General features: G+C 39.1%; 1 protein-coding gene across 1 annotated transcript in view; it reads left to right on the top strand.

The window, feature by feature from the left end:
- Positions 1-25,068, top strand: part of LOC148874475 (lipase class 3 family protein) — an 82,974-nt gene extending 57,906 nt beyond the window's left edge. Inside the window, exons 11-14 of the mRNA XM_088965313.1 lie at positions 1,577-1,907; positions 1,999-2,151; positions 23,441-23,974; positions 24,476-25,068. Of these exons, the coding sequence (XP_088821439.1) occupies positions 1,577-1,907; positions 1,999-2,151; positions 23,441-23,974; positions 24,476-24,664 (1,207 nt within the window). The 3' untranslated portion in view covers positions 24,665-25,068. The remainder of the gene's footprint in view (positions 1-1,576; positions 1,908-1,998; positions 2,152-23,440; positions 23,975-24,475) is intronic.
- The last annotated feature ends 1,770 nt before the right edge of the window (positions 25,069-26,838 follow it).

Below are 26,838 nucleotides of genomic sequence, written 5' to 3'. Positions count from 1 at the left end.
TCAAACCTTACCCTGTTTTTTATTGCCAATTTTCTTTGATGTTGCTGCCGCTTATTGTGTTTTCACAACATGCTACTTTACTCATTTACTCATACTTGGTAGCATCTAGTGTCTTCTTCCTCTGGAAATGGCAACTCAGTATTAAAGCTCTCAGCTTCTTGTAGATCCTCTTTTCCATTACATCCAAACTACCAATTCTTGATGTCTCAACTGAGTCAGAATTGCTGACCCATTGCTTCTATGTTAGCTTCTCTACCTGTAGATTAGGTGCATTTATCTCCGTCCTGCCTACCTGTTTTTTCTTTGAAATTAGAAGGTAGAACTTCTTTTTTCTCCCATTCCATCACTACCTTAACTGCCTATGCACCTAAGTGTATCCACTATCAGCTGAACATCTATCCTTGCCCCTTCCTTCCATCCCTCCTATCCCTCCTCTACCACGCTCCCTCTCACTCTCTCCATTTTTGCTGTCATACTCTGCTTGCATATAATCGTTTTCTGTTTACTACAAGCTTCGGCTTTTCTTGTATAAAGTTCTCTTATTGATTAAGAAGAGAGAAAGAAGTTTGAATGAGTTGATATCAGAAGGAACATGTATCCTTTAAATGACTCTAACAAAGAAGAGTATTGTAGTCTTCTATCTTCTTCTTTGGGTTGTAACTGTTAGGTCTGGTTCATCAAATTCCTGCATGTGGGAATGTTGATTGGGTAGCTTTTTATCCCTCACCAACTAGTGCATGATCTCTCTCTCTCTCCTTTCTCTCCCCTCTTCTGGTTATGCAAATATAGGAGTATTAAGTGGCTAAATGGGTTAAGATTGTTGATCTCCCATATGCAGTTTCTGATGGTAATTTTCAAATATTAAATCTCTCCTTCTCTCGCTCAGTATTTCTAAGCTCTAAGTTATTTAAATAGAGGTTCAGATATTCAGATTTAGGCACCGCTACATCATATATATCAGATTTATGCCTGAAAGAAAAGCAGGGTAGTTCTAAAAGCCTCTTGAGAGTTATTCAGTTTGGGAAAAACCAAGATAATTGGATGCCTTTTTGTCCAATTAAATCTTCAACTCAATCTGTTCTGTTATTTAAATTGTCAAGAAACTGTCCTAAAAGTCACTTCACACGGGTTTCTTACCATTTACTGAATATGCTTCTTGTGGTGCTTTCTCTGCAATGCTAGTACATCACATTGTGTATGTTTCTACACATACATTTACATATACAAGTGTTTAGTCAGGTATGGAAGTTTTAATAAGGTCAATTAAGGATTTTCCTACATGACCCTGCCTATTACTGGCATGTGGTGGAATCCTATGACCGACCCAAACAAATCCTAAGATATCTAGATTGGTTGCACTCACTCCCAGAGTCCATATTGAACATATAACTCTCCTTGTGTTGGGGTTTTCCTTGAATGAGCCATCAAAAGTTTAAATACTTGGGAAAGAAATGCCCAATGGAAGAGTTACTTTAATGATGATGTTTGCTAAATTTTCTCATGAATTGAGGGAGCCTAAGTAAAATGTTTATTTAACCATGTATATGCCTTATTTATGTGTGTTTCTTCCATCCAGGTGTTCAACTACAGTAGAGTCATTACCTTCAACTCCAGTCTATTCATCAAATCATGGGTCAGAACCTGATTTACAAAAGATACGAGTCTTAGTTGGAGCACCACTCAAACGGCCCCCAAAGCACCAGATAGTGTCAGATTCTCTATTATGTGCTCTAGATCCAGAGTCTATAAACCCCAGTAAGAATTGTAGTACAGGGTCATTTCATGAGGGAGGAAGCATCTGCCCAGAAGGTTTAAGTGGTTTTGTCATATTCTGTACCAGTGATTTCACTACTGTCTTCAAGGAGGTTAATGTGAGAACTCGTAGAGTGAGATTAGTTGGTCTTGAGGTATTGAGCATTTTGTTTTATGAAACATTGAAAATGCATTAAAAATTTTAATGGGACGAATGTTTTATATACTGATTTTATGTTTTTATAGGGTGCTGGCAAAACCTCTCTATTTAATGCGATAATGGGTCGGGGCAATCCAACAAGCACCATAAATCTTGAGTTGGTGCGTTCAGACACTGATACTCAAGAAGGAATTTCTGGTGGTTTGTGTTATACAGATTCAGCAAGTGTAAATTTGCAGGTGCTTTTCTTTTTCTAAGTTTCAATTTAACATTTTCTTCTTGCCTTTTTGCATTTCTTTCAGTTCCCCAAGTTGTCACTGAAGCTCCATTAATGACTGCTTGCATGAGCAATGCTCAATATGTTCACCCTTTAAGAGTTCTAATATTAACCAACTGTAATACCTGTTTCCATAATGTATGGTTGGAAACTTCAAAAATGATCTTCTGGTAAAAGTTTTACAACGTGTACTGTCATTTTGTGTTTATAAGAAACATAAATCACACACTTGTAAATATGCAAAAGATAACTACTCAGGAACTCAGGTAGTAGGAGGATTAAATATTCGAAGAGACTAGCAGGTCCAAGGAAGCAATCATTGAAAGTATAAGTTTAAAGGTTGTGCATTGGGTAAAAAAATGGAAATATTCAAGGATTTTTCAGGATTTTCTGGTGGATGGTCATGATAACTTGGGGAGTTGTTGCAGCCTCCTCCACAGTGATCAGTCAAGCTCATAAAGATTGGAAGCCTCTGGAAATAACAGATTGAAGCTAAACTTTGATGGACGCTCACACGGTAATCCAGCCTATCCAGGCCCTTTTGGAATGCAGAAGAATGGATTGATTAACTGCCCTATACTTGGGGTTGTTAGGGACTGGAGACTCCCTAAGCAGTTAAGTTTCAGGAAGTTGAAGGGAATCTAAGCTGGTAATTTTAGGTCCTGAGGGAGCTAGCATGCATTGGTGGACTACATTTTCTTGGGTCAGATCTGCAAATGGCTTGGCAGATTTGTTAGCCATGCAAGGGGTAACTAGAAATCAGGTGTTTTGGGCTGTAATGAAATAAACTTTTTGGGTCAAATTTCTGCCCATCTATATATTGGATGGTTTTCAAGATTATCCGGGGGGAGGGGAGGGGGACTGTATCAATGGTATATTCAGGCTCTATTTGTATGGGGGATGATTCAAGATTGGGCTGGGCTATCTGCTCTGAGAAGGTTATAGTGGAAGGCGGATTCACAGGTAGTCATTAATTGTTCTCTTCAAAACTAAATAAAGGTAGCTATAGCCATGGTTCAATAAGTAAAGAAATGTCAGCTGACTTAAGTTGTGTAATAAAGACTAATCAATCTAACTTCTAGTGTAGATTCAATAAGAACAAGAACAGAGAATAGAAGGAGAAGAGAAGAGAAAATGGAGGGAGATTAGAGAAAGAGTGTGGGTCAATAGAATTGCCGCCCCACTCAGCTATTTATATATTAGCAATTTAAAACATAGTAAAGTTCCACTAATGCCTCTACTTCTTACATAAACAAACAACTAACAGAAACTGATATAACTAACATAACTAACATACTAACAGCAAACATAAATAACACAAAACAAACATGCAGTAGTGGGGACCACAATAATCATTATTGCACTATATCTCTACACTCCCCCTCAAGTTGGGAATAGATATTAGTCATTCCCAACTTGCGTAAATCTGTTTCCAACTTGGTCTTTGTAACTGCCTTAGTGAAGAGATCAGCAAGTTGCATATCGGAGGCAATATATGGAAGACACTTCTTGAAAAGCAAATCTCTCTCTGATATAGTTTCGATCCACTTCAATATGTTTAGTTTTGTATGTTGTACCAGATTATGGACAATGTTAAGAGCAGCTTGATTATCACAATACGGCATTTGGGGCTTCCTCATAAGCAATTCCTAGTTTAAAAGGTGTGGGAGGTGTATGCCTATAGGCGTGCCAGGTGAGGCAACCCAAAACGCCCTGAGGCATATGCCAGAGGCACTGACACCTTGTTGAGAATGTAAAGGCATTTATGTCCTTTCGTCGTTTTTTGTATTTGGGTTCCTATTCAAGGGCCTATTTGTAATTTTCTTAAAATGTTAAGAAAGGCTCTTTAGGTGTGAACAGTAACACATCTGATTTCTTAGACAAACTCTTCTTCCTCTCTTCTTTATCTTCTTCTTCTTCTTTTCCTCCTCTTCTTCTTGAATCTCAAGTACTTTAACTTGGTATCAGAGATGAACTTGCTGACATCAGCACACCGCCGGTTGACGTCAGCAGTCCATACAGTCAGCGGCATTCATTTGCGGTTTTGACACCTCTTGATGTGCCTCATTTTTAAAGGAATTTTGATATATATTTCATGGAGGTTTGAAGCTCTTTTACATCTTTCTTGGATTTTTTAGATGAAAATTGGTGAAAATTACAGATTTGGTGTTTAGGGCTTGCATGCTCGCATGGTGGGCTGGTTGCTGTTAAACCCACTTGTGTTTGAAGTGTGGTAATTTTCTGAGATTACAGGAAGTAGACTTAGATTTTTTGGAGCCCTGAAATTATTTTTGGGAATTTTTTTCTTCCCCTATTTTGCCGCCGGCACCTTTTCTTTTGTTTATTGTTGTAGCTCGTGCTTAACCTTCAAGGAAAAGTGTTTGGGTGTTCAGCTAGTGTTGGGAGATTGTGGTGTTGGTAAGAAAATTGTTTTTAGAGGGGTGGTGATCAATGGATTCACACAAGGATGTGTACATACCTACCTATGTCCTCCCGGGAAGTAATGACAGTGCTGGAGGGCAAATTACTACTGCAAAACTTGATGGTCAAATTTTCTTGAACGGTCTCAATCAGCTAAGATCACAACCAGAGGAAGAGGTAAGCTTGGGTTTATTACCGGTGAGGAAGCTAAGCCGAAGCCTGAAGATCCAAATTATTCCAAATGGGAGAAGGATAATTTGCTGGTTATGTCATGGCTGGTATGCTCTATGCAGCCTCACATTGCCCACAACTATATGTTCCTTCCAACAGCTAAGGACATTTGGGATAGGTTAACTTCAACTTATTCTCAAGCGAAGAACACGGCTAGAGTATATCAGTTGTGAAGAGAAGCATGTGATATGCGATAGGGGAAGAAATCGGTGGCCATATATTTCTCTTACTTACAATTAGTTTGGGAAGAAATGGACCATTTAGAAGCTTTGGAGTGGAAGGATCCTATTGGTGCTGAACAATATAGGAAGTGCATTGAGAAAAACCGAGTCTTTGATTTTTTTGTTGGACTAAATGCCATTTATGATTTCACCAGGCAACACATCCTTAGTGCTGATATTTTGTCATTCTCCATGGCATATTCTTTGGTGCAGAATGAAGAGAGTAGGAGGATTGCCATGATGCAAGTTCTTGCCAGTGAGCACACTGCTCTTGTGTCTACAAATCCCAAATGGAGTTTTGGTGAACCTGAGGATGTAGTTTGTGAATTTTGCAAGAAGCCAAGGCACACCAAGGATAGGTGTTGGAAACTAAACCCCAACCTAAAGCCTGAGAAGTTTAAAATCGAAAAGAAGGTAAATGCTCATGTTTCTACAGCTAGTCATGATTCTCAGACTCACATGCTTGAGGCAAGTTCTTCTGCTTAGGCATCTACTCATGACACATCTGATGTGATCGAAAAATTGAGAGGCATCTTGCTCCATCTTGAAAAGAGTGGGTTCCCTACATCTACTGGTTCACATACACCTTCCAATGCCTTTGCAAAATCAGGTACTGCTCTTGCGTGTCATGCCTCATCTTCTGGCTCTTGGATAATTGACACAGGAGCCAGTGATCATATGACTGGTATGCCTTTCTATTTTACCACGTATAAAATTCTCTCAGGGAAAGATAAGATTACTATTGGTGATGGATCTCAAACCTCAATCTCGGGTTTGGGTGAAGTTAATCTTACTAACAACCTTTATCTGAAATCAGTTCTCCATGTCCTATAACTACATAGAAATCTCTTATCTGTTAGCTCTGTTACAAAGTCTTATAATTGTTCTGTAACATTCTTTCCATCTTATTGTGTCTTCTAGGATCTGAGTACGGGGAAGACGATTGGCAGTGGGCATGAAGCTGATGGAGTTGATCTTCTTGATTAGTCTCCAAAGTTTGGGTTAATGTGTCAGTCTGAGTCCTGTCATGATGAAAATCTAGGTCAATTGAAATTGTGGCATGGTCTTGGGCATGTGTCTTTTGGTTCATTGAAATTTTTGTTTCTTGGTCTGTTTGAGTCCTTGTCTAGTTCCGGTCTACAATGTGAAGTCTATCAATTATCAAATCAATGTAGAACCACATATTTTGCAAGTAACAAGAGAAGTAATGTTCCTTTCCATTTAATACATACTGATGTTTGGGGACCTTATTCTATTCCATGTATGGGTGGTTATAAATATTTTATTCTCTTTGTTGATGACTACTCGCGATATACCTAGCTGTATTTGATGAAGAGCCGAGATGAATTTCCTTCAATTATAAAAAGGCTTTTTTAATATGGTGGAGACACAATTTGAAAAGAAGATTAAGATTATTAGATATGACAATGCCAAGGAATACTTTGAGAAGCACTTACAAACTTTCCTTGAAGAGAAAGGAGTAATTCACCAAGGTTCATGTCCTCATACCCCCAACAAAATGGGGTATCAAAGAGGAAAAATAGACATGTGGTTGAAGTTGCAAGGGGATTGTTATTCCAGACGCATGTCCCAACTTGGTTTTGGGGGGATGTTGTACAAACAACTGTATATTTTATTAATACACATCCTTCGTGGACCCTTCATCTTCAGTCTCCTCATCAGCTTCTTTTTCTTGATTAGGATACCTTTCATCTTCCTCCTAAGGTTTTTGGGTGCGTCTGTTTCGTCAATGACATGAGTCCTTCTAGGTTGAAATTTGATCCAAAGTCTATTAAGTGTGTCTTCTTGGGATATTCTTCAGTCCAAAAAGGGTACCGTTGTTATGACCCTCGCTCTGGAAAAAGGTACATGTCCAAATATGTTACATTCTTTAAGTCTACTCCCTTCTTTTCGTCTTCTCGTCCTTCTCTTCAGGGGGATAATGCTAGTGAAGATCGGACTCCTTTTTGTATGCCGATTCCTGCTCTAGCTGTAATTGGTATTGTCGATCCTTCTCCTTCTCCTCTTCCTCCTTGTGGTGATAGTAATACTCCTCCTGTGCCTCCTACTATTCCTCGGTCTTCGCACCAGTGGTTCGTTAGACAAAAAAAGAGGATGACTCAAGAGATTGAATATCCATTACAATCTGACTTCCTGGACTCAGGTAATCTGGATTTTGAACCTCTTCTTGTTTCTAATACTTGTGGTGAACTTGTTATTGAGCCTCCTAGTGTGGTTTCTGACTTTAACCTTCCTATTGCTGTTCGTAAATCTAAAGGGACATGTGCTAAATATCCTATCTCAAAATATGCCTCTTATAGTACCTTATCTCCTTCTTATTGTGTCTATATCTCTTCCATTGCTTCTGTTTTTATCCCTCACAATGTTACTGAGGCAGTGCAGTTCCCTCATTGGAAGGATGCTATGAACCAGGAAATGGAGGTGCTTGAGAAAAATCAGACATGTGAAATTGTTTCTCTTCTAGTGGGTAAAGTTCTTGTTGGATGTAAGTGGGTTTACACAGTGAAGAATAAAGCTGATGGCTCAATTGAAAGGTATAAAGCTTGACTTGTGGCAAAAGGGTACACTCAACCTTACGGCATTGATTATCAGGAAACCTTTGCTCCAGTAGCCAAGATGAACTCAATTCGAGTTATCATATCTCTTACTGCCCATTATTCTTGGCCATTGTATCAGATGGATGTTAAGAATGCATTCCTTAATGGCGACCTTCAGGAAGAAGTCTACATGGAACTTCCTCTTGGAGTGAACATCCCTGGGAGTGAAGGAAAGGTTTGTCGTTTGAAAAAATCCCTTGATGGCCTTTAACAGTCCCCTAGAGCTTGGTTTGACAGATTAAAAAAAGCTATCTTAAAAATTGGCTTTTTCTCAATCTCAAGCTGACCATACCTTGTTTATCAGGAGAGCGAATGGAAAAGTGACTATGTTGATGACATTGTTATCACGGGGGATGATATCTTTGGAATTGATGAACTAGAGTCTTTTCTTGCTACTGAATTTGAAATTAAAGATCTTGGAAATCTTTGGTATTTCCTAGGGATTGAGGTCGCAAGATCAAAGAGGGGCATTTATATTTGTCAGAGGAAATATGTCCTTGATCTGCTTCAGGAAGTAGGGAAATTGGATTGTAAACCAACTGAAACTCCAATTGATCCCAATCATAAGTTGGGAGTTGATGATGGAGATGTCCTTCCTAACAAAGCTGTGTATCAAACACTTGTCGATCGCTTTCTCTATTTGTGTTTGATTAGACCAAATATATCATATACTATGAGTGTGGTTAGCCAATATATTTACAAGATCATCTCATATGCAAGTAGTGAATAGAATACTAGCTTGTTTAAAAGGATGTCCAGGAAAAGGGATGTTGTATTCTAATCATGGGCATCTCAAGGTATAGGCTTATTCTGATGCTGATTAGGTAGGTTCTATTGATGATAGGTGGTCTACTTCTGGCTATTGTACCTTGGTGGGTGGTAATGTTGTATCTTGGAGAAGTAAGAAACAATCAGTTGTGGCTCGATCTAGTGCAGAAGTAGAGTACAGAGCTATGGCTCATGGAGTTTCTGAATTGTTATGGCTGAAGAACTTGTTAACAGAAATGGGAGTGCAAATTGATACTCCAAATTGATATTATATTGTGATAATCAAGCAGCCATAAAATAGCCCACAATCTTGTTCAACATGATCGTACAAAGCATATAGAGGTTGATCGACATTTCATTAAAGAAAGAGTTGCCAGTGGAGAGATTTGTTTAACTTTTGTGAGGTCTGAAGATCAATTGGCCGATTGTCTTACTAAAGTTGTCTCCAAATCAAAGCTTGACAACAATTTGAACAAGCTTGGCATGACAAATATCTATGCTCAACTTGAGGGGGAGTGTTGAGAATATAAGGGCATTTATGTCCTTTCGTCATTTTTTGTATTTGGCCACCTATTCAAGGGCCCATTTGTAATTTTCTTAAAATGTTAAGAAAGGCTCTTCAGGTGTGAACAGTAACGCATCTGATTTCTTCGACAAACTCTTGTTCTCCTCCTCTTCTTCTCGATTCTCAAGTACTTTAACTACCTCTAAGGTGTACACCTCAGGTGAAAGAGGCGTATGCCTCATACGCTTTTTTCATGTGGCATGTTAGAGGTGTATGCCTCAAGCACACCTTATGTACAAGGATAGAAAAAAAAACAAAAAAGAAAGAAAAAAGAAAAAAAAAGGAAAGGAAAGGAAAGGAAAAGAAAAGAAAGGGAAGGGAAAGAAAAAGAAAGAGAAAGAGAAGAAAAAACAAGAGAAAAAGAAAGAAAATAAAAGAAAAGGGAAGGAAAGAAAAGATAAGGGGAAAGAAAGTGGGTCGGGGGCTAAGGCCCCCTTTTAACTAATGCTATGCATCTTCATTCTTCTTAATATAAATGATTTTTATTAAAAATAAAGAAAAATGAGATCCTCCTTCCTCCTTCTTATCCCTCCCTCTTAAGTATGCGTACGCCTCCTTGTGTTTGGGAGACTTATGCCTCTTACGTTCTGAACTACCCTCATGCCTCTAGGTAGTGGAACGCCTTGCGTCACGTCTGTGTGTTTTAAAACATTTTGCCCAGTTCTGCAAATAAGGATCTCAACTATAACACTTAAGCCACACCATTAACCACGGATCTATATTCGACTTCAGCTTTGGAACAAGCAACAACATTTTGTTTCTTCTCCAAGAAACAAGATTTCCTCCTACAAAAGCACAATACCCAGAGATAGATCTCTTGTCATCAACCCTCCTAGCCTAATCAACATCTGTGTAAGCTTCTGTCTTCATGTGACCATTATTTTTGAAGAGTATGCCTCTGTTTGGACATCTCTTCAAGTAGGCAAGTATCCTTTCAACTACAAGAAGGTGAGTGGTTATGGGGGAAGCATATATTGGCTAACAACACTGACTGCATAAGAAATGGCTAGTCATGTGAGGCAAAGATAAAGAATTTTCCCAACCAACTGCTGAAACGTAACCTTGTCTTCAAGGGGCTCTCCACCTTCTGCACTTATTTTATGGTTTTGTTTAATAGGTGTGTTAGTAGGTTTAATACCTAGCTTCCTAGCTTACCAACTATTGGTGAAGTAGTTGCTTAGGAGTTAAGGGAGTCAGTCTCACAGGTATCACTCCTTGTCACCACAATATCATCCGCATATACAACAAGTAGAGTCAAAGATGAGTCATTTTTCTTAATGAAAAGGGTGTGATCTGATTGAGCTTGCACATAGCCAAATTTTTTACGAGCCAGTCTAAATCTATCAAACCAAACTCTTGGAGACTGTTTTAGTCCATATAAAACTTTATTCAACCAAGAGACCTTCCTTGCTTCTATACCATAGAATTCAGGGGGTAACTCCATGTACACCTATTGCAAATCATCATTGGGGAAGGTATTTTTAACATCTATCTGGAATAGTGGCCATGAGAGATTTGCCACAATAGACAGTGAAACCCTGATAGCGTTGATCTTGGCTATTGGTGCAAAAGTCTCCAAAAATAGTCTATGCCATAAGTTTTGTGTAAACCCCTTTGCAACTAATCTGGCCTTTTACCTCTCAACAAAGCCATCAACATTATGTTTCACTAGAAACACCCATCTACATGCAATTGGTTTCTTCCCTTCAGACTAATCAACTAACTCCCATGTATTGTTTTTGAGAAAGGCATTTATTTCTACCTTCATTGCATCCTTCCATTCAGGTACCGACAAGCCTTCCTACATTGTCCTGGAGATGGAAATAGCATTAGTAGATGCAAAAAAGACTTATAGAATGGAGACAGATGATCATAAAAAAGAAACTGAGAAATATAATGCGTTGTAGATGAAGTACAACAACGCTTCCCTTTATGGACTGCAATTGGAAGATCAAGATCATCCAAAGGAGGCAGAGGAGGCTCAAGAATATGAGGTATCTCATCTGTAGTGGGAGGTAAAGGAGTTGTGGTACCTGGATCTAGAGCTGCAAAGGAAACTGGAGTCAGTCTACACTGTTGAGGACCGAAATCAACCTGCCTCCACTGCGTGTGAAACACTCTCAAATCCCTACACTTTTGACAATCTTCCTCTCCTCTTTAGTGATTGGGGCAAGTAATGGAACTTTTGATGCAGGAGAACCCATCTCACTACTCTCCCCTTGAGAATAAACTGAACTCAGTTGATGAGATACATAGCTGTATGGATAGCATCCCCTTAGAAATGTATAGGAGCATTAGAGTTTAGCATAATGCTTCTAATCACCCCCAATATATGCCTATTCTTCCTCTTAGCAACCCCATTTTGCTGATGTGTACGGGGGACATATGTGCTCTGATGGATAACCCCATGGTCAAGGAAATATGAAGCCAAAGGTTTTGCAAAATACTCTTTAGCATTATCGGATTTGAAAATTTTGATTTTGACTCCAAATTGGGTCAGAACCATCTAATGGAAAGTCTAAGTCAAGGTAGGAACCTCATCTCAAGAGTGCATAAGATAAACCCATGAGAAACGAGTATAGTCATCAACAAACAATAGAAAATATCTGTATCCCCCCATAGTAGTAATGTGGTATGTTCCTCAAACATTAGTATGCACAGTTTCAAAAGGAACAATACTTCTTTTATTGCTCAAAGAATAGGTTGTTCTACAATGCTTTGCAAATTCACAATTCTCACATTTTAAATTAAACATTTGGACTGACTCAAACAAACTAGGAAATGGATTTTACAAAGACCTTAATGACAAATGACCTAACCAATTATGCCAAAGCATAATCTAACTCTTAGATTGAGAAACAAATGACCTCTTAACTTCTTTATCTTTCCCATGTGGATGCCCTCCAAGTAGGTAGATTCCATTCGTCTCACAACCAATCCTAATCACCATCCTTGTCTCTAAATCCTAAAAAAACACACTGATTAGGAAAAAAAGTAATTGAATAGTTTTGATTTTTAGTGATGTTACTAACTAAAAGCAGGTTAGTACTAAGTTTAGGAACATGCAAAACTGAGGACAAGGAGATGGCATCGGACAATCTAATGTCTCCCTTGCCAGAGATGGGAACAAGGAAGCCATAAGCAATGGACACTTTGTCTCTGCCAGAGGATAAGCAATAAGTAGTAAATAGAGAGGATAGGCCTGCCATTTGGTCAGAGGCAGTTGAATATATAACTCAACAAGGTCCATTGTTACTTGGGGCTGAAGCATGATATGCTAAAGCCCTTGTACCTGAATGACCAAAGGCTGAAGTAGGAGTAGCAGATGTAACTGGTGGCTGAGATGAGGGTGTTGAAGAGCCAACTTCACTTTCCAACTGAGACAAAGCAGCTCGGGCAGTAGCTAAAGTGTCTAGGGATGTGTCTCTTGTGCTATAGGAGGATGCATCATCAGTAGTAATGGCCACATTGGCATTCCCCTTTTTGTTTCTGAGCTTTGCTGGGATTAGATGTGGATATAACTTCCAACAAGTGTCCTTGGTATGCTTTGGCTTCTTGTAATGACGACAAACTTACTCCCTCTTATCTTCCTTCTTTATGACCCTTTCCTTGTCACCCCTAAACTTTGGTTTCATTGCTGCTAAAGCTGATTCCATAAGCTGAAATTGCAACATAACCTTTCTCCTACTTTCTTCATTGTGCACTAAAGAATAGGCTTGAGACAAGCTCACACTCTCTCTGGTGAGGACGAGTTGCCTCACAATATCATATTCTGAATTCAAACCAGCTAGGAATTCAAAAACCCTATTGGTTTCAATCTATTTTCTATATGTTTTTTGCATCCTTCTGATTTTCCCACTCAATTGTTTCTAGGTGATCAATTTCATGCCATAAAGATTTCAAGGTAGAGAAGTAAACCGAGATTGGTTTCTCCTTGCTTGAGATTATTTACTTCACATTTCAGTTCATAGGCCGTAGCAACATTAAGTGGCTGGGAGTAGGTTTCCTTCATGATTTCCCAAATATGCTTAGCAGTTTTTTCCTAAGTAGTTTCGGCTAATGTGTGGCTGCATAGAATTATACAGCTAAGTCATGACCAAATAGTTTTCTTGGACTCATTTGGCATATGATGGGTCTTCCTTGGCTGGTTTCTTTACATCCCCGTTTACATAGCCTAATTTCCCTCCACCCCCAATGGCCATCATAGCTGACCGAGTCCATTCCAAGTAATTGGAGCCATCAAATTTGACAGTGGTGATTTGAAAAGTGTTTTCAGTCATGTTTCCAGCCTCCAAAACACCTTCCTTTAAGTCTTTTACTCGGTTCCCAAAAAAAGCTTATTGCCACTTCCAATCCTAGACTGGACCCTAGTCTTGAACTTTCTTGTTCTTCTCTGATTCTTCCTGATTATCAGACACTCTCCAAGACTCTACAAGCCCTTGGGCATTTGCTGCACTCTTCCAGTAACCTCCAAGAATCAGCCAATGGATCAATCTTGTTAAACTTCCAGCCCTAGGAAGTTCTCATGCAGTTGGCTGGATCAGACACACATGAGAAACCCTAGGTTGGCTCTGATACCAAGTTGTCTAATAAAGACTGTAATCAGTCTAACTTCTAGTGTAGATTCAATAAGAAAGAACAAAGAATAGAAGGAGAAGAAAACAAAGCAGAGAGGTTAGAGAAAGAGTGTGGATCAATAGAGTTGCCGCCCCACTCAGCTATTTATATGTTAGCAATTTAAAACATAGTAAAGTTCCACTAATGCCCTACTGCTTACATAAACAAGCAACTAACAGAAACTGATATAACTAACATAACTAGCATACTAACAGCAAACATAAATAACATAAAACAAACATGCAGCAGTGGGGACCACAATGATCATTATTGCTCTATATCTCTACAACTTATTTCGTTATCAAGACCCAATGACAAAATATTAAGGTAAATTTTAAAATACAAAATTATCAGTCAATGTGTCATAAATTTTGGTCAACATTGACTAAATCAACTGATACACACAAGATGTATATTCAATACATTTTTTTATCAATATTTTTCATACAGTTTCAACTCAAATCATGTAATCAAAAGAAAAGCAAGGAATGGAAGAAAAAAAAAGCAGTTGGTTCAAAGTATCAGAAATGCAAGATGTATCGGTAAGGCAATTTTAAAAGACATATTGGGATATGCTTTAGATACACATGGATACACTAGTAAACTCAAATAAAATCTTAAAAATAAATATTAGTACCAATAGGTATAAGTTTTATATAATTATAAATGACTTGCTTAAAAAACATAAAAAACCATATTTCAAGGGTTTATCTAAATTGTATGATATTAGGGCACAATGGTAACCATTGAAGAATAATGGAAGAACTAAAATTTATATTTATAAATCTTAATTTTCATAAATCAATATAATTTGTGTTAATATTTATTAGTATATAAATTTTAATAATCAATTTTAGTATTCATTGCCAAAAAATTCCTTAAGAAAAAAAAAAGTTAGTTAAGAACAAAAATGCATAAGTTTATAACAAGCAACTATAGCATGGCTTAATAGCGGATTTGTGATTTTACATGCTAATAACCAGGGTTCAAATCCTCCTATTTGTAGGGGCCGTATGGCAAGTCTTTTTGGGAAGATCTTTTGGTAGCTCTAACAGTCAAAAGACGCATTAGCTTTTGCATTAAGATCTCCCATTTGGTTAAGGTGTGTCTTTTTGTGTGTCTTTTCGTGCGAAGACGAATAGAAAAAAAAAAAGCGCAAATTTGGAGCTTCCTGAAAATCGCTTGATTTGGGCTTCTCGTGTCTTTTTGGCGGCTAGATATGTCACAAACCAAATGGTAAAAGACCGAATCGCGGTTTGTCGGGCTTGCAAATAGCTGATAGACCGCACGAAAAGACGCGCCAAATGGGGCCATAGTTTTCATAGCTAGTTTAATGCTTTAAGGTGTATTTAGTGGCATGTTTTAACTTTTAAATTCAATTATTGATTAGAGATATTAAACATAGCATTAAATATAGGAGTTATTGAAAGAGTGGGAGTAATTATTGGAGTTATTAGAGAGGAGTAATTATGGGGGTTATAGGTAGTAATTAGAGAGAAGGAGTGATATTAAATAATATTAAAAATCTGAATGTATTGCCCGATGCACATAGTATACATACACAATTTTTAAATAATATTAAAAAGCCTAATTTAATGGTTTATATAAATTGTACGACATCAAGACAATTAATATCCATTGAAAATTAATGGGACTAAAATGTCTATGTATATACCCTAATTTTTAGAAAAATCAATATAATTTGTACAAGTATTGATTTAGGGTTCGACTATGATGCTGGAAAGACATGATTCTGGAAAAAAAAACTTATAAAACAATGCTATGCAAATTTAATAACATAGTAATTATTAATGATAAGGGTAATGATGATGATGATGGTTGGAGATCAAGAGATAACTCAATGTTACCTTGGTTCATTGACTCATAACAAGGGAGAGATTGATGAGGATGTCGCGTAAAATGGAAGGGTAAATCGGAGCCTTATGTGATAGGTGAATACCACTCAGGTCAAAAGGAAAATTCTATGAAACAGTTGATAAGACCAGCAATGCTGTATGGAGTAGAGTGTTGGTCATTGAAGAAACATGTCCAAAAAATGATTGTCGCAAAATTGTGTATTTTGAGATGGATGATGTGTGGAAAAACTAGAATAGAGCCAAAATTGAAGTCATTAATCAACCTAGGAGTAGCTCCAATAGGTAATAAAATGAGAGAAAGTATACTAAGGTGATCTGGTCATATACATAGCATTGTTTTCGTTAGAGTTAGCCGAATAAGGGTAGATTAGTCAACTCACGTTGGTTAAGTTATGAGCTTATGCGGAAGTCTTATTAGAGGTTCTTTGTCCCATACTTAAGTAGGGGCAGTTTAGTCCTTGTACGCTTTAATTAGAGCCTAATCACTATTAAGAGGTCGACTGATAGGGTTTAGCTATCAGGTTCGACAGTTCTTTCATCTTCTTCTTCTTCTCCTTACTGGTTCGGACTACTGTAGCAACAGTAGAAACATGGTATCAGAGCAATGTTTGTGACCTGTTTCAGTTCGTGACAACTTCAGTTTGTGCTTCAGTTCTCTCCTTTTCTTCTCTGGGCTGTCAATGGAGAAAAGTGGTTCGTCCCAGGCCTGAAACATCTCAGCTCTTCTTTTTTTTTTTCTGGTGCACAGAACCTCCTTTCCTAAGAAAACAACTTCAGCAGTGAATGGTTGGCTGAAGCTCTCAAACGAAGGTTGGTTATCTCTTCTCTTTGTGCTGTTGGTATTTCTGGGTTGAAAATCTTCAAGAACTTGAGAGGACTGATCAGAACCTAGAGAACTAGGTTGGTTGTTGCCCTGGTTCTTGGAAAAATTCCAAGAACAGGCTGTGTTTACAGTGACCAAATGGTGTAATGGCTGCTGTTGGTGGCCGAATGGTGTAGGGGCTACTGTAGGTGGCTGAATGGTGCAAGGTGTAATGCAATGGTACTAGTTGAGTTCTTGTTGGTCTTGTGGTGCCCTCTTAAAAGTGTTAAAGCAGGTCTGTATTGTGTGTGACAGCTATGGCTGTGTGGTGGTGCTTGTGATGCACAAACTCTGTTGAGTAGTTGTAAGAGAGCTTGCATGTGGTTAGTAAGTGCTGAATTAATGTCGGTGTAGTCTGTGTTTTTTGTGAAATCAGTAGTGGTGTGGATAAGAACAAAGGCGTGTGTATCTATCATTGTGTTTAGGGACTGCTGTAGGTTCTGGAACATCAAACTCTTGACAGCAGCACTTAGTTGGTGATTGGGAAGTCAGATTAGAGGCAGGATTGAAGGAGTATCATGGCAGCAATGGGAGATGGCTGTAGTGATCAGAAACCTAGTGTGGTGGTTTCCTCTGACTATATAGGTGTACAGATGACCTCAATTCAATTGAATGGTGAGAACTATGTTCCATGGGCCAAGTCGGTGGAAGTTTTTCTCAAGGCAAAGAGAAAAGTGAAGCATGTGAAAGAAGATAAACCACCGGCTGACTCTCTAGGGTTTGATGATTGGGAACAAGAGGATGCTCAAATCATGACATGGCTATGGAACAGTATGGAACCCAAAATAAGTGCCGACTTCATGTTCTTAGATACAGCTAAGGACATATGGGAACATGCCAAGAAACTGTATTCTGGGCAAGATAATACTATAAGGGTATATCAGCTCTATCAGGAGTACTTTGGTCTATAACAAGGAAATAAAACCCTAGAAGAGTATTATGCTAGTATGAAGAACCTCAAAAATGAACACAATGTCTATCATCCTCACTCCAGATGTTAAGGTTCAGCAACAACAGAGGGAACAACTAGATGTCACAAGGTTCTTAGTGGGGTTGAAATCAGAGTATGAACCAGTTAGGGCCCAAATATTGGGGGGCTCTACCCTTCCTACACTTGAGGAAGTGTTTGCTCAGCTTCGCAGGATTTCTTTGGGACAGACAAAGAATCCCACACAGTCTGATATTTCAACTTTTGTGACAGCCAGAGGAGGTGGACGTGGTACGAAAGGGGGAGGACATGCCTCCCGAGGAGGTCGTGGTGGTTCCATATTTGGCCGTGGTGGTGGTCGTAACTCAGGGGGAGGCCGTGGCAAAGAAAAAGGCAGCTCTACAAGGAAGTGTACCCACTGTGGCAGGGAAGGACATTCGGTAAATTTCTGTTATGATCTCCATGGCCGCCCTCCCTCTAAATGGGCCAATCATGCTGTTGCTGGTGGGGTTGATGTCAGTGATAATCAACAGGCAGACCTAACTCCTTCCACATCTACATCTGTTTCCGGAAGGGAGATGGTGAGTGTACCGCATGATGAGTATGAGCGGTTCCTTCAGTCCACTTCATAGCACACTATTGCTACTCTTGCCCACTCGGGTATAGCTTGCCTGTCATCTAAAACCTCTCATTGGATTATTGACTCTGGAACCTCTGATCACATGACTGGGACTCTAGGTGTGTTCTCTTCTCTCTCTGAAACTTCCACATCTCAAACTGTTACCCTTGCTAATGGTTCCTCCTCTCCCATTTGTGGTGTTGTCAATGTTGACATGGCTTTTCTTTCTTTATCATCTGTTCTATATGTCCCTAAGTTTCCATTCAATCTTATGTCTGTTAGTAAATTAACCAAGACTCTTAACTGTTCTGTTACTTTTTTCCCTTCCTCTTGTGTTTTTTAGGATCTCAGGACGGGGAAGAAGATTGGTGGGGGGCATGAAGCTGGTGGATTGTATTATCTTGACGGTGGTGGATCGTCAGTTGCACTTCAGACTTCACTCACTCCTCTACAGTGGCATTGTCGACTGGGACATCCTTCTCTCAAGGCACTCAAGATACTAGTTCCGTCTTTGAGTCATTTGTCAGTGTTACAGTGTGAGTCGTGTCAGTTTGGGAAACATCGTCGTGTTTCCTTCAGTCCTAGAGTTGAAAGTCGTATGTTGAATCCTTTTGCTTTGGTTCATTCAGATGTTTGGGGCCCGATCAAAATAGAATCTTATAATAGTTACAAGTATTTTGTCACTTTTATTGATGATTGTTCAAGAATGACATGGATTTATTAATGAAAAAAAGGAGTGACTTATTTTCCATTTTTAAAAAATTCCATGCTGAAATACGTACACAATTTGGTGTTCCAATCAAAGTTCTTCGTTCAGATAATGGTCGTGAATATTTTCTTACTTCCTTTCAACAGTATTTAGAACAGCATGGCATCATTCATCAAACTTCATGTGCATCCACTCAACAAAATGGGGTGGCCGAACGGAAGAATCGTCATCTTCTTGAAACGGCTCGGTCTATTCTTCATCATATGAGTGTTTCTAAACGGTTTTGGAGTGATGCTGTACTTACTGCGTGTTTCCTCATTAATCAAATGCCCTCCTTTATTCTTCATGGTCGGTCTCCCTTCTCTATCTTGTTCCCCACCTTGTCTCCCTTTCCATTAACACCTCGTATCTTTGGCTGTGTGTGCTTTGTTCACAATCTGAGTCTTGGAATAGACAAGTTGGATGCACGCTTCATTAAGTGTCTTTCTTGGCTACTCTCGGATTCAAAAAGGATACAAGTGTTACAATCCCATTACTCGGAAGTGCTATGTCTGTCCTGATGTCACCTTTTTTGAGTCTGTTCCCTTCTTCTCAGGAACTGAAGCATCTTCGTCTCCACCTTTACTTCCTCTTCCTCTTCCGGTTAGTGATCCTGTTCCGGGTGTTCTTGTTGGAGTTGACTCGTCACCTCATCCAGTGCAGAACCCTACTGAACGACCACCAATTCGGAAAGTGTATACACGTCGAACGACACCGGCCCCTCCAGCTTCTACCTTGTCCGCGGATCCTATTTGCTCTTGTTGCTGAACCCTCAGGACTTGATCTACCCGTTGCCTTATGGAAAAGTAAACATAGTTCTACTCTCCATCCCATTTCCAATTTTGTTTCAGTATCTTGCCTTTCCGCCTCACATCACCAGTTTGTTTCACTATTGTCATCTATTTCCATACCTAACAATGTCCAAGAGGCTCTTAGTTCACCTGGGTGGAGGCAGGCAATGGAGGAGGAACTCTCTGCTCCTCAGCATACTCACACGTGGGAGCTCACTACTCTTCCTCCTGGTAAGCATGTTGTGGGTTGTAAATGAGTGTATACTGTTAAATACTTTCCAGATGGTAGTGTGGAGCGTCTGAAAGCCTGACTTGTTGCTAAAGGTTATTCACAGTTGTATGGAGCGGACTATATGGAGACCTTCTCTCCAGTGGCTAAGATTAGCTTTGTCCGTGTGTTAATTTCCCTGGCAGTTATGTATGATTGGCCCCTATTTCAACTTGACATAAAAAATGCCTCCTTCATGGTGACCTTATAGAGGAGGTATATATGGAGCAACCACCTGGGTTTGTTGCTCAGGGGGAGGCTGGTAAGGTGTGCAGACTGAAAAAGGCAATTTATGGGTTGAAACAATCGCCTCGTGCTTGGTTCGGGAAGTTTAGTGAAGTGGTGAAGAATTTTTGAATGAAACAATGCCAGGTTGATCATTCAGTGTTCAGCTATGACTCAGAAGCTGGAAAGATTTTATTAGTGGTCTATGTGGATGATATTGTCATAATTGGTAGTGACAAATTGGGGATCGACAAACTAAGGGTCTTTCTGCAAAATCATTTTCAAACAAAAGACCTTGGGACATTGAAGTATTTCTTGGGTATAGAAGTTGCTAGATCAAGACAAGGTGTAAACCTGTGCCAAAGAAAATATGTTCTCGATCTATTGGACGAAACAGGACTGTTAGGTGCAAAACCGGCTGAGACTCCTTTGGAACCAAATGTTAAGTTGAGCAGTGATACAGGGGAAATATTTGATGATCCTGGAAGGTATAGACGACTAATGGGGAAGCTGAACTATTTGACTATCACGAGACCAAACATCTCCTTTGCAGTCAGTGTGGTGAGCCAATTTATGCAGAACCCTCGTATATCTCACTAGGATGCAGTTCTTAGAATTGTAAGATATCTGAAGGGTGCTCCAGGCCGTGGGCTATTGTATAAACCAAGAGGAAAACTTGAAGTAGTTGGGTACACGGATGCAGATTGGGCGGGCTCTGTGTCTGATAGAAGATCTACTACATGTTACTGCACATTTCTTGGAGGAAATCTTGTGACGTGGAAGAGTAAAAGCAGGCGATTGTGGCTAGAAGCAGTGCTGAAGCCGAGTACAGAGCCATGGCACACGCTACATGTGAATTAGTGTGGTTGAGGAATTTCCTACAAGAAATCGGGTTCCACATGGATAAACCTATGACGTTGTACTGTGACAATCAAGCTGCGCTCCATATCTCATCCAACCCTGTTTTTCATGAGAGAACAAAGCACATAGAGATTGATTGCCACTTTGTGAGGGAGAAGGTTCTTATTTGAGAGATAAGCACAGAACATGTAGGCTTAGGTGATCAGTGGGCAAATTTGTTTACAAAAGCCTTAAGCTCAGGGAGAGTGAACTATATTTGTAACAAGCTGGGATTATATGATATATATTCTCCAGCTTGAGGGGGAGTGTTAGAGTTAGCCGAATAAGGGTAGATTAGTCAACTCACCTTGGTTAAGTTATGAGCTTATGTGGCAGTCTTATTAGAGGTTCTCTGTCCCATACTTAAGTAGGGGCAGTTTAGTCCTTGTACATTTTAATTAGAGCCTAATCACTATTAAGAGGTCGACTGATAGGGTTTAGCTATCAGGTTCGACAGTTCTTTCATCTTCTTCTTCTCCTTCTCTTTCTTCTCCTTACTGGTTCGGACTACTGTAGCAACAGTGGAAACAGTTTTAAAAGGCGTGGGAGGCGTACGCCTGAAGGCACACCTCCAAGTGAGGCGCCCCAAAACGTCTTCAGGTGTATGCCAGAGTCATTGATGCCTTTGAGGCATATGCCTCAAGTGCAAGAGGCATATGCTTCATATGCTTTTTGCATGAGGTGTGCTACAGGTGCATGCCTCATATGCCTCCCACATGCCTCGCACAGAAAGACCAAAAAAAATGGAGAAAGAAAAAACGAGAAGAAAGGATAGGAAAAGAAATTAGAGGGAAAAAAGAGAAAAAAAAGGAGTATGCCTCCCACATGCCTCATATGCCTCCCACATGCCTCGCACAGAAAGACCAAAAAAAAAGGAGAAAGAAAAAACGAGAAGAAAGGATAGGAAAAGAAATTAGAGGGAAAAAAGAGAAAAAAAAGGAGAAACGTAGGAAAAGGGAAGGAAAGAGAGAGGGGAAGAAAGTTTGGCTTTGCTCCTAGACTCCTTTGGCTAGGGGCCTTCGCCCTCCGAACCCTAAACCTCTTTTTAATGCACCCCAGTTCTATATTTTTGTGCTTTGTGGGGGGGGGGGTCTTGTCGATCTTTATTAAAAAAAATTACTCCTTCCTCATCCCCTCTTAAAAAGGCTTACACCTCTAATGCCTCACACCTCTTGGTAGTGGAACGTGTTGTGTCATGCCTCCACATTTTAAAACATTGATGCATAGAAGACCATCTACAGCACCTGTATGAAGAAACAATTGGTTGCAAGTTGAAGGGGCTAGAACTAGAAGGGCTAGGGACAGACCAAAAAGGACATAAGTTGAAGTAGTAAGAAATCATTTAAGCACTAATAATTTAACATTGGATATGGCACTAAACATGATGGAATGACCGAGGAAAATTCATATAGCTGACCCAATAGAGTTGGGATAAGGTTTAGATGATGATGATGATGACATATACTTTTTGTATTACTCATCCAAAAAAAAAGGACATGAGACAAGCACATAATGAGGTGGATGAATGGAAAAACTAGAAAGGATAGGATTAAAAGTGAAATTATTCATAGGAACTTAAGAGTAGCTCCAATAGGTGGTAGAATGAGAGAAAGTAGATTGAGATGGTTTTGCCATGTGGATAGAAAGAAGACCATCAACAGCACCCATAAGAAGTGATTTGTTACAAGTTGACAAGGATAAAAGGGCAAGGGTTAAACCAAAAAGGACATTGATAGAAGTAGAAAGGAATGATTTAAGTGCCAATAATTTAACAATGGATATGGCATTAATAGAGCAGACCGGCAAAACAGGATTCATGTAGCCTACCCCATATAGTCAGGATAAGGCTTGGATGATGATCATAAAAAAAGGCATGCTTTTTGTATTTTAGCTTGTTATATTATATTTCAACGTTTTTGAACTGCCGTTGACCCGGATGGTCAGACCATTCGGCTCGGGAACCGTCCAGGCAACCAGTTCTGTTTTACCCCAAACCCGATCCTTGACCAAAATCCGTTGAATCGGTCAATGACCCATTGACCCAGGCAGTCGAACCGTTGAACTGTTCAACCCAGTCAACGGTTTTGACCTTTTTTATTTTAATTATTTTTTTTATTTCTTTAGTTTTTTTGTCAGAATGGGCTGTCCATTTGGACTGGACGGTCGAATCGGTGGCCAGAACGGTTCCGGTTCTGGGTCATTTTTTAAAACATTGTTATATTTGTCCTCTGATGTTATTATTATTACTGTCATTGTAATGTTGCTGTAAAGATTGCTTATGATAGCATAATGGCTGTGTATACCTGGCTTCTTTCATTTCATAATTCCTATTGTTTATTTATTATTGTTCTTGTTTCGAAGGTTGCTTACAGTAGCATAATGGATTGTAAGGGTTTACATGTATTCACATTCTTTTTTCACAATGCTTCAACCATGTATTCATGCATCCCATGTTCAAAAGGGTTTACATGAATCCCACTGTCTTGTCCCAAAAAACACCACTATGGTTTCCTGTTATATGTTGTGGTAATCATTTCAAATATTTTTGGTTTTTAAGTTTTCAAAATTCTATTTTCTTTACACTTGCTACAGGACTTGAGTTTCGAGGCCGCTCGTTTCAGGGATGAACTGTGGATGGGAATTCGAGATCTTAGCAAGAAGACTGATCTAGTTGTTCTTGTGCATAACCTGTCACACAGGATACCACGGTACCATCAACCAAATTCACAGCCACAACCAGCTCTTTCTTTGCTATTAAATGAAGCCAAAGCACTTGGAATCCCTTGGGTCCTTGCTATTACAAACAAATTCTCTGTCAGTGCACACCAGCAAAAAGCAGCAATTAATGCTGTCCTACATGCATATCAAACTTCTCCAAGCACCACAGAAGTTATTAATTCCTGTCCTTACGTAACACCCAGTGCTGCAATTACTCCCCAATCATGGGGAACTATGGATGACGGAGACAAAGGAAAGACAGCCACCCAAAAGATCATTCTTGCCCCCATTAATATTGTACGGATGCCTTTCCAAAAGAAAGCTACAGTTCTGCCTGAGGAGGGTGTGACTGCTCTTTGTCAACTCGTACACCGTGTGCTTCGGAGCCAAGAGGAAGCTTCATTCCAGGTAAAGGTATTTGCTTGATGATGTATTTGATCTGCAAACCATGCAAACCAAAGCATGCTCATCCAAATACACTTGATCTTGCAATGTTTGTTTGACTGCTAATTGGTGCAAAGTTGAGTGGGCCCACATTGACATGACTTTGATGGACTTGTAATGAGACAATGTTCAGAAGGAATCTATCTCTCAGAGGCAACATGATGGACAAAAATGATTAGTTAATATTTGAACTTGCGAAGTGATTTATTTGATGGGCTCTTTTCTGTATCATTTTAAATCTTAATTCTTACTTGAATATGACAAACCTGCCAGATCATGTAATGGTTTAGATGTCCTTGTTGAGAATGATCAATTATTGGGTCAAAGACACCTCTCTGTTAGGTGTACCTTGCCCACTAGTATCCTTGTGGTCCACTTTTCCATACAATCAAAACTGTTTGGTACTTGAGCTGATCCAACTTTGTAAGCACTTGATGTGATTTTAAAATTCTCCTTTCCATGCAGGAACTTGCTAGGGACCAGCTCTTGCTAGAATTAGCAAGAGAACAGGCAATGGCAGGAGATGCAAATCGAGTTGCTCAGAGCAAGGGAAATTCCATGACATCTGCAGCTGTAGGTGCATCCCTTGGTGCTGGTCTTGGACTTGTCTTGGCAATTGTTATGGGTGCAGCTTCTGCCTTGAGGAAACCTTGAGATTTACAATGTCCAACATTTTTTTACTTCCTAATTGAAGAGGTTTTGTTATTGGGCAAAGTGGCAAACAATATTTCCAAATCTCAGAATCAGGTTCAAGGTTCACTCCCATGGTTTTCTGAAAGGTATACGTGTATCTTATTGGTAGTAACACGAGCATCCTTGAATCTTCAGCTTCTCTCATTTGTTCATTGTATTATTTAAAGTTGTGTACATGCAATTATTTCTTCTACACAATATAAACCTAAGGTGATGAATTTGTCTTGGGACTTGGGATATATGGTTGTGTAGAGAGAACACCTGGAATAAGCACATGTGCTTTCGTTTACCATTTAACATTTTCTTACTATTTTTAGACTTCTGTCATTATTGAAATCAACTTTTTTTTTGTTTTTTCATCCAAACAGGTGGACAATTCATTCGGGGCCCTAAATGTCCCCCACAAATTCCTCTCACTATCCTATTCTTATTCTTATGGGGAAAAATTTAGCCCAAAAATCCTTGTCTTATTCTCTGATAAATTCCTCTTTTTGGGCAAGTTTTACTTTAAAATATTGAATCTTTCAATGGCCACTATCACTTGTTCAAAGGACTGCAAGATTATTGCACTAGTGGATTAGTGGCCCACTTGATGGAGGGAGTGCTAGGATTGACCACATCATGCCTTTACATGCCACAGTTGTGTAGGGAAATTCCCAACTTAAACCCTATTAGGGAGTCTTTCTATTCTACACGCTGGTATGCATCATGCATGTATGTGTTTATGGCTTGTCCAGATCAAGGTTCAAATTATAGATAAGCACATTAATTGTGTTATTCCAAGGGTCTAGGAAAGGTGTTAATGATCGAAAATGGGCTTTCTTCCCATCTCATTATTTGGCATATCGGTGGGTTCAAAACCTTGAAGTGTCGTACGATACAAACTGATACATATTTTGACACTTAACCTTCGGTTCTCCACTTAACATTCTCCTTTTTAATTAAGACGAGGATGGACTGCCAAATTAGCAATTCAAAGCAACCAGAAAGTGATTTTAGTCGTCAATGGATTGGATCAAAGCTCAGATTCGACCTGATTAAGCTGCAATGGATCTCAAATGGTTATTCGTTTATATTCAGATTGAATCTTGATACACCTTGATCCAATCAGATAATATTCCATTATGGAAGCCACTTCTAGTGGATTTTATTAATAGAAACACAATATAACAAACTCAGGCCATATTTTGTCCAATCCAAACCCAGTTAATTGGCAAGTTACTTGCTTAAGCAGTATTGAAAACCAGCCCCAGTGCTTGAATGAAGGCCAAAGTGGAAGTGTGGAACGATCAAAAATAAAAATGGTGAGATATTTCCTTTTGAGTTGATGATCCACCCATCTCAGACTAGGATTTCGCATGTATGAATGGGGTAGGTGAAAGCAACTACATGACCCATCTTAAATAAGTTATTTTTATATCTGACTGGCAGTCGGGGAGATTTTATTAGGGTTGTCTTCAATTGTCCATCCAATCGACGCCATGCATTTCTAGGTGGGGACCCAACAAAAGACTAGAAATATAATATCTTAGTTTCTGGTTCCAGGTTGCTTACATGTCATCATAATCGCTTTGGTCTCCAGCGAGTCTGTTGGATAGTTGTTCAGAATTGTAGTATTTTGTTCACCATTTCTTTTGAGCATAATCAGTAATAGAAATATAATGCTTCAATAGCAATACAATGCTTGCATCTGCAGGGTGTTTGTAAGAGATGCTTTGACTAGGGGTTTAACTTCAAAGCATTGTTGTCTACAATTTGAGTATTTCTCAGTGTGAGTTAGCTATCTATCTTTTGCCCATAGAGAGACCAGGTGACACTAAAATAAGAATAAGAATAATTAATTGAATTAACAAAATGAATTAATAATTAATACCTAAAGTAAAAAAAATTTGAACCCGAATTCAGACTTCCCGAACCAATGAACTAGGTAGGTAACCATGGTTTAAACTTTAAATTATTCCAGTTTTTTTTTTTTTTTTCATTTAAAAGCTTTGCTGCAATTACAATTCGGAAAAGTTTTTCGAAGTTGCACATTTCCAAGGGGCATTATAATTTATAACATCATCCCGCCGAACCCTGATTGTGGTTTTTTCTGATAATCGCTCCATGGGCAGATTTCATGGATACTTTTTTGC

This window comes from Nelumbo lutea, chromosome 1 (genome assembly GCF_056320005.1).
Source record: "Nelumbo lutea isolate HS-2025 chromosome 1, American lotus-T2T, whole genome shotgun sequence".
Lineage (NCBI taxonomy): Eukaryota > Viridiplantae > Streptophyta > Magnoliopsida > Proteales > Nelumbonaceae > Nelumbo > Nelumbo lutea.
The sequence above is the reverse complement of the archived record's forward strand: the minus strand, read 5'-3'. Positions and strand labels throughout refer to the sequence as shown.